Source organism: Helicoverpa armigera, chromosome 8 (genome assembly GCF_030705265.1).
Source record: "Helicoverpa armigera isolate CAAS_96S chromosome 8, ASM3070526v1, whole genome shotgun sequence".
In the NCBI taxonomy this organism is placed as follows: Eukaryota; Metazoa; Arthropoda; class Insecta; order Lepidoptera; family Noctuidae; genus Helicoverpa; species Helicoverpa armigera.
In genome coordinates, this window is record NC_087127.1 from 11488670 (window position 1) to 11502410 (window position 13741).

The following is a 13741-nucleotide window of genomic DNA, read 5'->3' on the forward strand; positions in this document are numbered from 1 at the left end:
CACTTGGTTCGTTCTAACCTGCTACCGCTGCTGTAGCCGCCGTAGGGGAGATGGGGGAGCCTGCCGCGTTTTTTGAATCGTCATCAGAACTGGCAAGCTCGTTTGCCGAGCGTAATGGTAGCCCGAGAGACAGGCGACGGGACGTGCTCGACGATGTACTCGTAGGTTCGCGATCCTTGCCTCGCGATCCGTACTTGCTCTTCAAGTATCTCGCCCAAGAACTGAGGGCCGCTCCGTCTTTTTCACCGGGGGGAGGCCGTTCGGGCGAGCTCTCTCTCGATTTGAGTGCGTGTGAAGATCGGCTTCGAGACAACTCCGAACCACCAGTGCCGGAGCCGTATCGAGCCGCAAGGTACGCTGAGGGTGACGCTGTCGTGGGTGACACCGGATCGTCCTGATCGTCGTCGTCTCCCGCACCGAAGCCGGTGTGGCTGCTCTTACTCCTAGCGAGACGGTTGCGGCGTTCTTTCAGGGCGAGGTATCTCGATCTAGCTGTTGGGTATTTAGTCTCATCGTCCAAAGACGACGGAGGTTCTTCTTCTCTAGGTTTGCTTCCATATCTGTTACTGAATGAGGATCCAGCGCTGTACCTAGGTGCGGGCTCTTCTTCCGTCTGTGACGTTTGTCTCGTGCGGTATCGCGACTGTGTTGGTGTCTCTTTCGTCTTATTTTCGACGGCGTCGTTACGGGCATTTGTACTACGCGCGAGAAGTGGACCAATGTCACTTCGAGCCATCGCCTGGCTCTCGGGCTTTCGTTGCGTTACAGGCTCCTCGTCACTCTCCTCGGAGGAGTCGGTTTCTTCCTCGGAGCTCGTGTCGGAATCTTCGTGAGCCGGCTCGGCGGGTGCCGGTGCGGGTGCGGGTCGCTGAGCACCGACAAAGCGGCTCTGGACCCGTTGCGCGCCACCGGCTGTACCGTTCGTCGCTGCCGGCGCCGTTCTCTCGTTGCCTGCGGAAGAGAAACGAGATCCAGGAGTTGTTGGAGGCGCGTTCGGGCTATACTTTGCTTTTAATTCTGCGATGCTTAAAATGGCACCTGTGTGTTTCACCGCCGAGCCGGAGCTTTCAGTAGACGCGCTAGATTCCGTGCTAGGTGCACGAGCTGCGGGACGGTGTGGTGCTGGTGCGTCAGTGGCTGACGGTCTTCTTGCCGTTGTTACCGGCTTTTGTGGTGCAGGCGCATTTTTACGCTGATTTCGCTGTAGAGATCCAACAGATTCATCGGATTCACCATCACTGGACGCCTGAGAAATTACACGTAAATGGATATTGACACCAAAACGGTAGGTATTTTTTGTTGTTTTTGTGTTTGTGTATGTGTATATAAATGAGTTAGAAGTGTACGGAGTGTATTTTATGGAATGCCGTTAGTTATTGCGTTTTTTTTTCTTGTTAGTATCGATGATTTCCCTAAATCTACGTTGTACTGCTGGCTTAAGTTTTCATTCTCTATCTTCTTCCCAACTCACCTCCCGCGCCGGTGTAGGTGGTTTACGGTTTACTGCGTTGCGTTCTTCTTCTGCTGGACGAGCAGGTGCGCGTTCGGGTTCTTGTGATGAGGCTGCACCTTTGTTCTGTCTTTTGAGACGTGAGATCTCGTCGTCTTCGCTTTGTTGCCTCTGTGCTGGTGGCGGGCGGCGCTGAGGTTGTGGTGCTGGCTGAACTGGTTTAGGGGGAGGTGGAGGTTCTTTTTTTTCTTTCTTCTTACCGCTGTCAACATCTAATATCCTTTGCATGACACGCGGACAGTCGCTCAGACGGAAAATACCACTAAGAGGTCCTCGGGTAGCATCTTCAGTATCAGCAACCTTCTCCTTTTCTTTCTGCTGTTGCTCGGCCTTAGTGGCACGAGTGGTTTGCTCTGAATCAGAGTCATTGTCTAAGTGACTCTTGACAAAACGAGAACGGAACCTAGATCTAGTTGGCCTATGTTCAGATTCGTATCCGCTGTAATCATCAGCAGCGCCATAGTCCCTCGTATGCTTTTCAGGTGGTGGGGGGCGACGCTCACCGAATTTACGACCACCCAAAATAGGTTCATCATTTTCTTGCCAACCTTTAGCCTCTTCCTGTTGGCGGAACTGTGACGCTAAGCGGTGGTCACTCTTAGACCTTGTAAGGCCTTGGTTTTGCTGCATTCCTGAAGAATATGCATTTGGTTGGGTGATGTTTAGCTCACCATAGCTAGCGACGTGCATGACCAGTTGATTCGGGTCATGTGTCATGATAAACCGAACTCTACGGTTATAATCACCGGCTTCGTAATCGAAGTTTCTTAGGAACTCGACTGTTTTCAGGAAGATTTCTTTAGTGTCTACTAATTCTGTATCTTCCCATTCCACATCGTCGTTCATATATTTATCGGCGAGATCACAATTACTTTGTATATTACTTAATTCTAACTCTAGGTTATCTTTCAAATTAGTGAGGTTTCTAAGTTCAGTTGCTAGGTAACGGTCAACTTCGTTTCTTAAGAAATCGGTTCTATCTTTGAGTGCCTTGGCTAGTCTTTTGTGTATTTCATCAACTTCTCCAGCTACCGCTCCGCAGTTTGTCTGAAGGTTTGTTGTGTTACGTTCAACTACTCCAAGGATGTCTTGAAGCCTGTTAAGGCCACGACGGATTTGGTTGTTAATTCTTGCAATTTCTCTACGTAAAACTTCCATGTGTGCTGACTTGCAGTCTTCGCAGACTTTCTTGTCGCAATGGGCACATGGTGCACAGTATGCTTTTTCTGAGCACACATTGCATCTTTCCATAACCTGCCCGGCTGTGGGATCTGGAAGTTCTCCAGCAATATTGGCATGAAGCTCCAAAAATCTCTGGAGAGTGACGTTTGTTGGGAATCCCTGGACTCCTTGGTATGGGATTCGGTGCTCGGCACGGCATTCTGGACATTTGACCTGTAAAAGAGTGTAATTTAAATTTGGATTCAAAGCGATTATCTAAAGAAAAACGCATGCATTATAAATCATAATGACATGCAAACAAAAGCATACAATTTACCTCCAACCCGGTTTGGGAAACGTCCCTCAAGATTGCAGTATCATACAAAAAAGCGGTAGATTAGTAAAATTACACAGTTGTTAAACTAATTCCTACTTTTGGGCTCTCCAAAGGTTTTGAGGGAGCAAATCTTCTAATTACGTAATTTTCAATCAAGATTTTGTTCATACCTGTCGTCTGACGTAGTCGACAAGGCCGTCCATGCACGGCTCCATGCAGAAGCTGTGCTGGCATGGCAACAGCTTCGGGTTTCTGTACCGGTCGAGGCAGACGCAGCACGTCAGCAATGACTCGAACTGCTCCATAGTTGCTCAGTGCTGATTACGTACCTGGTGAAGAAAATATTCAATTAGAACTATTGTCTGCATTAAATGAGATATACTGATTACACCACGAAGGAAGTCCTATAGATGTGGCGGTATTTTTTATATCATTGCCTAATAACTGCATTAAAAACATGTAGGTAGATAGGTAATAAATATAGGTTTTAGAAATGGAGCTTTCGTGGAGCGCACTCTGCAAAAGTAATGAGTATTTTATAGGGGCCCAAAGCAATCAAATAGTTCTGAGTTAATGAGAACAAAAATGACAATTACAGTAGTGAAAGGTGCGATATATGTAAATTACGAGGTAAAACCACGAAAAAATATGTTATATATACCTAACAAAGTGAACGTTTCATATAAAAATTTCGAGCCGTTTTTTCTACAACCAATAAAGAGTTAAACAACTTGGTCGCATACAATATTAGCCCTATAATAGTGAAACCATACAATATTCTCAATATACTGCACAAAGAATATTTCATAAAACATATTGCGATACTAACAGGACAGAAACTCGATATCGAGATATTGAAAACCTAAACGACTGCTAATGTGTTTTTGAAATATCTATACCTATATCATTTATCAATGGCTTCCAAAAATGAGGGAAAACATCGTGAGAAAACCTACACGTTCATAATGGAGTCTAATGTATCTGGAAGGTGGGTAATGCTTCGAAAATGGTGTCAGTAAGTGAACTATGTACTGAGCTTTTATCTATTGATATTACTTGAAACAATGTGAAACATAGTTGGGTGTTTAGAAATGTGTTATACAATCTTTGTTGTTTGATACGTCATTAGTTCTTCCACGTCAAACTCCAGTTCTCCTACCAGAGGCCTCAGACACCCACACAAGTGATGTATTAGACTATTTTTAATTTAAATCGCAGGAAATCGATTAACTATCTTAAAATACCAGTCATTTCCCGTCGATGCTCGCACTTCATAAAGCTCTGATCGTAATCTAAAACTGAAATCTTGAGCCGGAAAGATTTCGATGAGATTTGCATTAATACACGATTTGGCGACGAGGACAAAGATCCAATATTGATCAAAGACGTATTTCTTCAGGTGAATTTTGTTTTAAAATTCAGAGAGCGCAAATGGCATTGAACGCTCGGAATATACAAAGGGCTATAAGGAAGAGTCTAACAGTAGGAAGTAAGAATGAAGACGTTGACTAAACTCGAGCTAATATTTGCCAAGATTTTTCTCCGAAATAACCTTTCCGAGTGAAACGACCTTCACTAATATAGAATTTTACGGCATCAAATACCGTAGTTATAGTTATGGACGAAGCTGGGAAGTTAAATTTGGTGTTCGCACAAGGCACATCCTCTGAGATCCGGCTGATGTTATAAATAGAACCGTTTGGTATTTCACGCGCCTGTTTGACTGGACGCTTAGTCGCAGATGCGCCAAATGATTTTCGATCTTACGGTGAAAGTAATAGAACAGGTATCACATGGTACATTTAATCTGATATTTTAGCGGTTACATGCGGAGATATTAGTGAGAATAGTGATATTGAATCTTAGAGCATAGCCGTTAGAGTAAAATTTGGTATGCGTGGCAAGTTTCGTCAAATCATTTTGGCAATTTCGTACAAATGTAGTCAAGCGTAAAACTAGTAATTTTGAGTCTTGTGACACGAATCATAGAGTTTTATTTACATAGGTGTATTTACACTGTATAGTCAAAACTTTCATCTGAGAATCCTTTGTTGTAATTGTCACGCAATTCAGAACTTTTCCCCAATACGTTTAAAGTGGAGTTTGAAATGAAAACAAATAAGTTTCGGCAAACGATGAAAGTTTAGAATTTATAGAATTTTAAAACAGCTTACTCCGCTTTAATCAGAAACTAAAGTTGAGACAATAATGATTTTAGCTTTTCTACTTGTTTTTGTGTCAGCATAAACCTTGTTATAATGTCACAGTAAATATTTTAACTAGTCAGTAGATTCCTACCTATTTGACTGATAATATGATTTTAGTTAAAAGGTAGACGTATGAAGAATTATTTTAGTATCCTCAATTCCTCATCTAGGAGATATCAGCACCCAAATTGTTATGAAATTTTATTTTACGGTAATTTTACGATTTGCGTTTTTTAAAGGTCTTTCTTTCTCCAAATACCTACTATATACCACCGTTTAAGTACTTCAACCAAAACAGACAACTCAGGTGAAACTTGTCAAATAAATCTAGAAATTAGTCTCCTTAGCAACATACAATTATATTGTTATCTTAGTGTTAGGTAATTAGTTTTGGATGTGTCGATGGTCGAGTTGGCTAGGCGATCTGTTTCTGAGTCATTACGTGTCGTAACTCTAGGAAACTGGGTTATTTGTGTAAAGTGACAAAGTCTTAGTTCAGCAGTTGATTCTTTTTTGAGGGCTTCTGTCATTGTGTTGGAAGAATCATGTGCCTACGACTTTTTTTTAAATTGTTAATTTTATTTTTCTGACGAAGTTTGCGGTAACGAGTATTGCTTTCAATGTTAAAACATAAACGGTCTTACTATAAAAAATAGGTAGACGTTCAACACGTGTTTCATAAAAAAAATGTTTGGAGAATTTTGGTTAAACACGTGACTAACCTAAAGACGTTAACTGTTTTGGAGTAAGACCATTATTGATTTATCATTATTGTGTTTAGTTATAAAACAAGCTTGCTCCCTATGCTCGCTAACATAACCATCATTGGCGTTACAGCTTTGCTACTAAATATTTGAACTGTACCGGATCTAGAAACGAAAATTTCTCTGAAACACTTTGAATATCATCAATATAATTTCTTATGAATCATAACTATTTACAACCGCCCAACTAACGTCATAGATTACGCATTTTATATCAATTTCGATAAACATTTTCTTCACGCCTATTTCTACTGGATCCACCGTTTCTTCATTGACGAGAGAATTATATTTAGAATACACCACGTCATGTTCTACGTCACAGAGCAATTAGAATATGTTTCTGACGTACAAGCTATATCACCGACTAAAATGTTTGGAGATTTCGTCCAATTTCGTCTTTTATCTTCGTTTTAGGAAACTGATTTGTGAAATCTTCATTTTCTTGTCTGTGTCTACATATATTTATCTGTCTGTCTGTTTAGATTATTTAAAAAATGGATAGAAAGTTTGTCTGTTTGTATAGAGAAATCTAACATTAAATGTAGTGTGCAGTAGAATCATCATACGCCTTGCCCTTATCCCAATTTTACATGGGGTTCGGTGCAGCATGTTTTCTTTTTCTATACTATCTACAATCATCTCACAAGTACATGTACAATTGGTGCATTGAATATTTTTTGACAATTATTTTCCTACTCGTGTCTTTCTTTTTTATTATGTGTGTGTGTTATGTGTGTAATTTTCAAATCAAATGTAAAAATTTGTATATTACAGGAAAAACAAGAAGAATGTCGCGAGAACGAGCTAGTTTTAAAATATTGTCAGATTTGCCAAGAATAATAGCTATGATTATTTCATAATTTGTGAAAATGATGTTATTTCTGCTCTTTGCTAGTTATGATTTGTCAGCAAAATGTTTTGATTGATAGAATGGATATTTCATTTTATTTCTCAAGTTTTAGTTATGCTTGGATTGCAAAAATATTATTTGTACCTAAAATATGCATTGAAAAGCTTTTATGGTAATATATTTTGGACATTGCTTTTGAGTGTTCACATTTGGTTTGTGTACAAAAATATTCATATTAAACTTTTTTATTTTGAGACAATGTATGTTCTTTTATCAGGTGTTAGAAAAACATATTAGTGCCCACATTTACCTATTACTAAAGCTTTACAAATAGTCTAAAATACCGCATATTTTTCACGTGTCCTACCTTATATATTCTTAAGATAAACAAGTTGTTTAAACTAAGAAAAAGTATGATAAAATCCGATGTTTTGCTTCCAGCACTAATAAATTAATTTCCATCGCGTGGGATGTTATTTATACTCGTTATATCTTCCCTTGTAGGCGCGTAATGTAGCCGTCATTATTATTTTTAGTTGTTTTGGCAGACGGTTTATATTTTTTGTTACTTTTCATTGAACAGTTTGAATCACTTTTCTACGTATTTGGCTTGTACACAAAGAAAGCTTTTGTGCGTATGTTGCGTTTCTTGGGACGTGTGTATCTTTGTGTTTTTGTTGGTTCCGCGTGTGTTAATCGAAGTTTTATATCGTTTTATTTATTTAGTATGTAAAATAAGCTCGATGAAATGTTTGAATCGATTTAGAAGAGAAGTGTATTGCCACTTATATTAATAAATAAGTACATATTCAAAAACGTCAGTTCCATGTTTTAAATTTCCTCAAACTAGAAATCATGGCGTTACCTTTTGTAAGTGATCGTCTTATTAGATACATCTTGTTTACTAATTTATTTTGTGGTTTGTGTAAGCCAAACTGTTGTTCAATAATTTGGCGATATATACTCTGTCAATACTTTAATTCCTGAACTTGATAACAAGCATTTTTCTGGGTGTGTTAATGTGCGTGCTTGAATCATCATGTTTTTGAACGTTTCTGACCGTGGATTTGGCCAGACTGAATCATTGCCGAGTCATTTCCTTTGCCTTTACCAAAATATTTTATGTATGCATGTATTAGTATGATTCAAAACAAAAAAAAAAAACATGTGAAAATGGATATTATTCTTCTTTACAATCGCCATCACAAAACTTAAAAAAAAAATCACAAGTACATAGTTTACGTGACATTCAATAGTGAAAAAGGGATGGGCCAATGCATTATCGATAGTTCCATTCTTCTTTTGCTGGAAAAATGATCGCACTAAAACGTCGCAATGTGGCCTCACAGAGAGAAACCGGGGGTTATTTTTTAAGCGTTCCAATCGGTGTCAGGCGAAGTATATCGAATTCAGTTGAGTCAGTAAAAATAACGTCTTGGACTAAGGATCGCGTTACGTTTTCCTATATAAGAATGTAGTTGGTTTCACTAATTTATAGTTGTCCGTCATTGGTGTGTAAATATTTATCTTGGACCTTTGTTATTGTTTGTAAAAGTGTTGCTCAGATATTTTTTTTTCAAGGTTAGATCACACAGTTTCATTTTAGAGATGAGACACGCCGTTCTAGAAATTCTATCGATAGAAATTTTGTAAACTTAAACATGATAATTGTAATCCATAAACAAATGATAGTCTAGCCCAAAATATTACGCCATAAAGTTACTATTTTATTAATAGAGAATAAACATAGTGTGAGGATAATCTTAGTTTGTTAAACAATGCACAAAATGACGTAGATACAACACGTGTGGGATATGCGTCTTGTTGTGACGTCATGCAGGTATATCGATTATTTTTGACAGTGACAGGTGAGAAAGAGATACGCAGTAAGTTGGATCAAATTGTAAGTGGAAATTAATTCCTTTGTTAATTAGAAGGTTTAAATTAAAAATATATGGTGTTGAAAAATGCGTGTGCCATTTAGTAAGTTACGCGTATTTTAGTTTGAAGTGGAACAAAAATAAACCACCCAAGAAAGGCAGATTCTTTGTTACCAAAAAACTTTGTTTAAATACAAAGCGTGTAAAACATTTATTAAAAAAACAAAGCAGGTACTTACAGCAAAATTATAGGCACATAAAACACTGGGGAAATCCAATCACACAGAAGGGTTATTGGGTACAATGCATGAGGTTTATTTGTCACACTTTACTTGTCATATTGTAGCAGCTTGAAGCACTATGGAGGTTTTTGTACGACTAGACTTTTTATCACAGGCTTAGGTGTGCTTCCTAGCACTCACTAGTTAGAACTGAAGGGAACTCGATACCTCGTGCGCGGGACTTTATTTTGGGACGTTCGGTGCGCGTGCGCCGTTCAAAATTTATTTTCCTCCCGTCACAGTTTACTTTTGGTCGTCGAAAGGTCATTGGACAGGTTGAAGCTGATTGTTTTTAACTAACATATGGTTTAGTTATTTTGTTTTGTTTAACTAATAGACTTCATTAGTTAAATGATTTGAAAAATTGTCAAAAACAATTTTGGAAATTCATTCATATCTTCGACAATGTCTGGTAATGAGTTTGTTGACATTTTAAATGAATGTAAATAACAAAACAATGGATGCATTCTACATTCCCAGACAGTTTAAACTTTGCATGACTGAAACTCTCTAGTTTGAAAACTTAATAATCTGGTAACTGAAGATAAACGAAGCATTTACCAAGTAATTAATAAATTAACTAAGTTGCAAATAAAATAATATTACCTACTGTTTTTATGTCAAAATCGTGTTTTATATCATCCACAGTTTAAATTGAAATGTCGCTTTCCTACTGACGGATAATGTATTGAATATAAAAATATATAATATTTTGATTACTTTTAGTATGTATACAGAAATAAGCCATACAGGCAGACATAACGCATTCCTGAATTATTTTTGCATAAGTTCAGGGAAATGAATCGCTTTTATGTTATTTGTGGAATTCCTCTTTTAGGTACCTACTTATAAACTGAAAACCGAACATGCGGAATTCGCGTGTGTTTTTGCTAAAAATGTTGATGATCGCTTAAAACATGTATTCATATGTACATGCCTAGGAAATACATAGCCGTGACTTGCACTTGACCGATTTACTAAAAGTGGGTGGACTTAATTTATGCTGCACACGTTTCTCAAGCTTTTTGGCTTCTAGTGTAAACGCAACGTCATTACACTGCAAGCCATCAATTGCAGGTACCTACTGTGTCTTTTGGTAAATATTTTAGACTCGACAAACATTACTTTTAATCGACTTCCCAAAAGGAGATAATTTTTCTTCCATTAAGATCAGCAACAGTGGTTAGAAGTAACAGATTAAGTCATCTCACTTATTATTTGTACTTCGTACTAGATGTCATATGAATTGCTATGACTATGTAAAAGCGTTACTTTTGAGTTGTTGCTGTTTTGTTTAATTCATCAAAATAACTATGCTGATACGAAGATAGAAACTTGCGCAGTCACGTGCACGAGTTACTACTTTAGTAGGAACTTCAAAGTTTCGAATTTGAGAATAACTAGGTAACTATGTACTTCTATTACTAGCTGAAGTCTTTCTATACACAACCACAAAAATAATAATCACAGCACAAATTGCAACTATCAAAATACCTTCACATTTCATCGTCCGTACACAAAGCAACATCATGCTTTGATTCAATTCGTCCTTTCCTTGTTTACACGCAACAAGTTATTTTCAGATGCAAGCGATTTATTTCAGTAAACAAAGCGGTTTTGGCCTTTCTTGTTTATTGTTTGACCGCTAATAAGATTAGCTGGTTTTGCGACCTTTGAGAGAATTTTGGCAATAGAGTGTAGAAATACTTTCTTTGACCCGTGTGAGAAAAAATATGTTGTAGATTTTTTGACGTGGACAAATGTTGTGATTTTTTACTTTTTGGTGTTTTGAAGCTGGAATTAATAGATGTTGACAAAAGTGTTTAATAAGTTTATTGTCACAAATCTTTCTGTTTTTAGGTTGGATTTTACGTCTGTATAATGACTATTAATGGCACCAAAAGAGATGGTAAGGACACACGAACACTAGTATTTTGATACATGGATCATGTACAAGATGAAATTAAAAATTATTTAAGAAATATTTCAATGTACTATTATGTAAAGAAAGCCTGCTTCTTTTTTTAATCCTCCCCATTAAACCAATTAAATATTATACAATATTTTGCCTACTATTTTTTGTCTAACCCATTCTAAGATGTTTTAGAATTATCGTTCATATTAACTCCGAATAACAAATAGAGACTTCCATACATTTTTCGATAAAACCCGACGAATTTCTTCGTCGCAAATTTTCGCTGGTTTCAATGAGAGCACGTTCTGAAATCTAGGTGTATTTTGCTTGGCTAATTTTGAAATGTACCATGTGTTACTCTTCTACTTACCTGACCTGGATAAGATAGGATGTATTTCGTCTATAGAATTGTATGATATTATTTGGTTTAGAATGCTCCATATTTATTGTAAGGTAAATCGTAGATGGGTTAAAATGTATCAAATAGATTTTTACAGCTTTTTATTTTAACTTGGTTTACCTAGGTACTATAGATTAATTAAATTCCTGCATGTATTTTTTAAGTGTAGCCCATTTTTCAGGAATATTGTAGACTGATTTTTATTTCGAAATTCCCACGGAAGAAATCTCACAGTTTTTATCCTTATTATCTAATTTGAGTACGATGTTAATTTCTTTTAAAGAGACCTTTACCTAATGTTACTTTTACTTCCACTATATTTTTAAGGTAATAAGTACAGGTAACAATATTAACAATGCAGTACATTGTCTTTTAATGCTTAGAACTAAGATTTACCTAGGTACTGAGTAACCAATTGGCAATTATTCTTTGGCAGATAAAGACAGATTAAATAGTAATTGTTCTAAGACTGAGATACACCAATTTGATTGATAGATTAATTCAATTTATATTAAACGTATCTATCATCATCAAAATTTATTAAATTACGACTATTAGAAGCAAGAGATATATTAGTCTGTTCACACTATTTCTTTTACTCAGTTAGGTTAGGTTAGCATATTACTAGGACCACAAAAAGTTTTATATACTCTGTTGTGTATTCTTTTTTCTATGTCATCCAAATTGAGTTAATTGAATGGAGTTTTACTGTATCTCATAACTTATTTTATTTTATAATAAAGTAGCTCGATATTGCTATAAGAACTTTCAAAATTGATTCAGTAGATCCAGGGATATCTAAAATGTCACAAACTCACAATTCCTACTTCTGTATAATTTATTTAAATAAAATACTTTTGGCCGTAGACCACCTAAAATTAATATGTATAATCTTCAATCTTTAATAAAAATTAAAACAAAAGAAAATATTTCAAGATCACGAATGAAAATTGATGACCTTTCAATAACTGACTAAAAACTATATATTCTGAAATACAGAAATATAGATACCTATCATCATTTAATATTAGTGAGGATTATAACAATTTCTCACTAGAAGCAATCAAATAATGATGAGCTTGCCTATTATTAATCACTTTGGTTATAACCTGAATGACCGAATACATTAGGTCAGTGACCCTTAGATTGATTGCGCCTGTCTATCTTTCGTGTGCGTCTTTAAGAGTGAATGGGAGTTCTCATCTATTCTGTATTCTATACATGAAATTACTATATACATACAAAATAGAGTTCTAGTGTTTGTTTGTTGGTGATGAACACAAAAATATGCAGTTTTTACTAGCTTAAATTGTAAAAAAAAAATTATGAATGAGATTAAAGTAATTTTTACAATTTATGCTCGTGCAAATCAAGTAACGTGAGCAAAAGTCGGTCTTGGGCAAAATTGGAAAAATGCTAGGCAGATGATGTTTGTGCAAATCGGAGATAAGTTGCTACGAATTTTGAAATAATGTTTATTACGAAAGTCAAAGAATTGAAAATGAACTGAAATTATATTATACCGGTTGAGTAAATTAAATAAAAATGTTAGACGAAGTCGTGAGCTAAGTGTTAGTTAATAGATATATTCTGTGTTTGCGTTTAATTAAATAGCTTTACATGTTTGTTTCAGTGTAAAATATTCGATTTCATTGCAGTCTTAGTGAAGGTTTAATAATGATTAAAGTCGTATTAACGAGGTTATATTATTTGAGACTTCATTGTATTTGTTTTTGTGTATCAAGTCTTTGTGTGTTTGTTTATATAAATTAAGTTTTTTTATTTAATAAAAAACATCTGTATCTAAAATCTGTTAATCTAAAATGCAATTTTTAAAACTAATATACTATAAATTGGATATTCATCATTCTTTCAAAAATCAAACACATATATTAATGTACATATGTATTAACCCAAAATATTTCAGTCTTTATACTTATTAATAAAAAAAAAAAGTTTTAATTGCATTTTTTTTACATCGTAAGTTAATCTGATTCTTTCATTTTATGTTAAATCAAAGACTTTTATATTTTAAGAGGTCCTAAACTTTACGATCGTTGTAAACCATTATGGGCAGGAAATGTTATGTAAACAATAAAAGAAAACCACACCATAAAGCTAATTAAGAGGCCATAAACTTATGTTGGGTAACAGAAATATTGTGAAAACTGTGTTTTTTCACGTTTTTTTGTACCTATTTAATGGCTTGATGGGACATTAAGCAGTTGGTTTTCTTAATAAAGGACTTGAATAGAAATAACAATATTCCTCACAGTTTTTCTCAGGAAAAGCACTATCCACACCAGCTAAAAAGTAAATATGTCCTTCGTCTGGCTATCTAACTAAACTATCTGTGTTACCTGTGTGTTCATCCGTTGCGATAGAGAGACAGTAAGTTGCTTTCACATTTATAAAATTGTAAGAAGAGATGTGAAT

The 13741-nt window shown here is 36.0% G+C and overlaps 1 protein-coding gene across 4 annotated transcripts in view; it reads right to left on the minus strand.

The window, feature by feature from the left end:
* Tn (thin) overlaps positions 1-13741 on the minus strand; it is a 101152-nt gene that overhangs the window by 12186 nt on the left and 75225 nt on the right. Inside the window, exons 4-7 of one of the 4 annotated variants that reach the window (XM_064035736.1) lie at positions 3179-3337; positions 1472-2905; positions 1039-1246; positions 19-951 (exon numbers count right to left, since the gene is read on the minus strand). In XM_064035736.1, coding sequence (XP_063891806.1) covers positions 19-951; positions 1039-1246; positions 1472-2905; positions 3179-3313 — 2710 coding nt within the window. In that variant the 5' untranslated portion in view covers positions 3314-3337. Of the gene's footprint in view, positions 1-18; positions 1247-1471; positions 2906-3178; positions 3338-8948; positions 9194-13741 lie in introns of those variants that run through there. The other 3 variants (XM_064035735.1, XM_049838208.2, XM_064035734.1) reach the window with 3 other exon arrangements.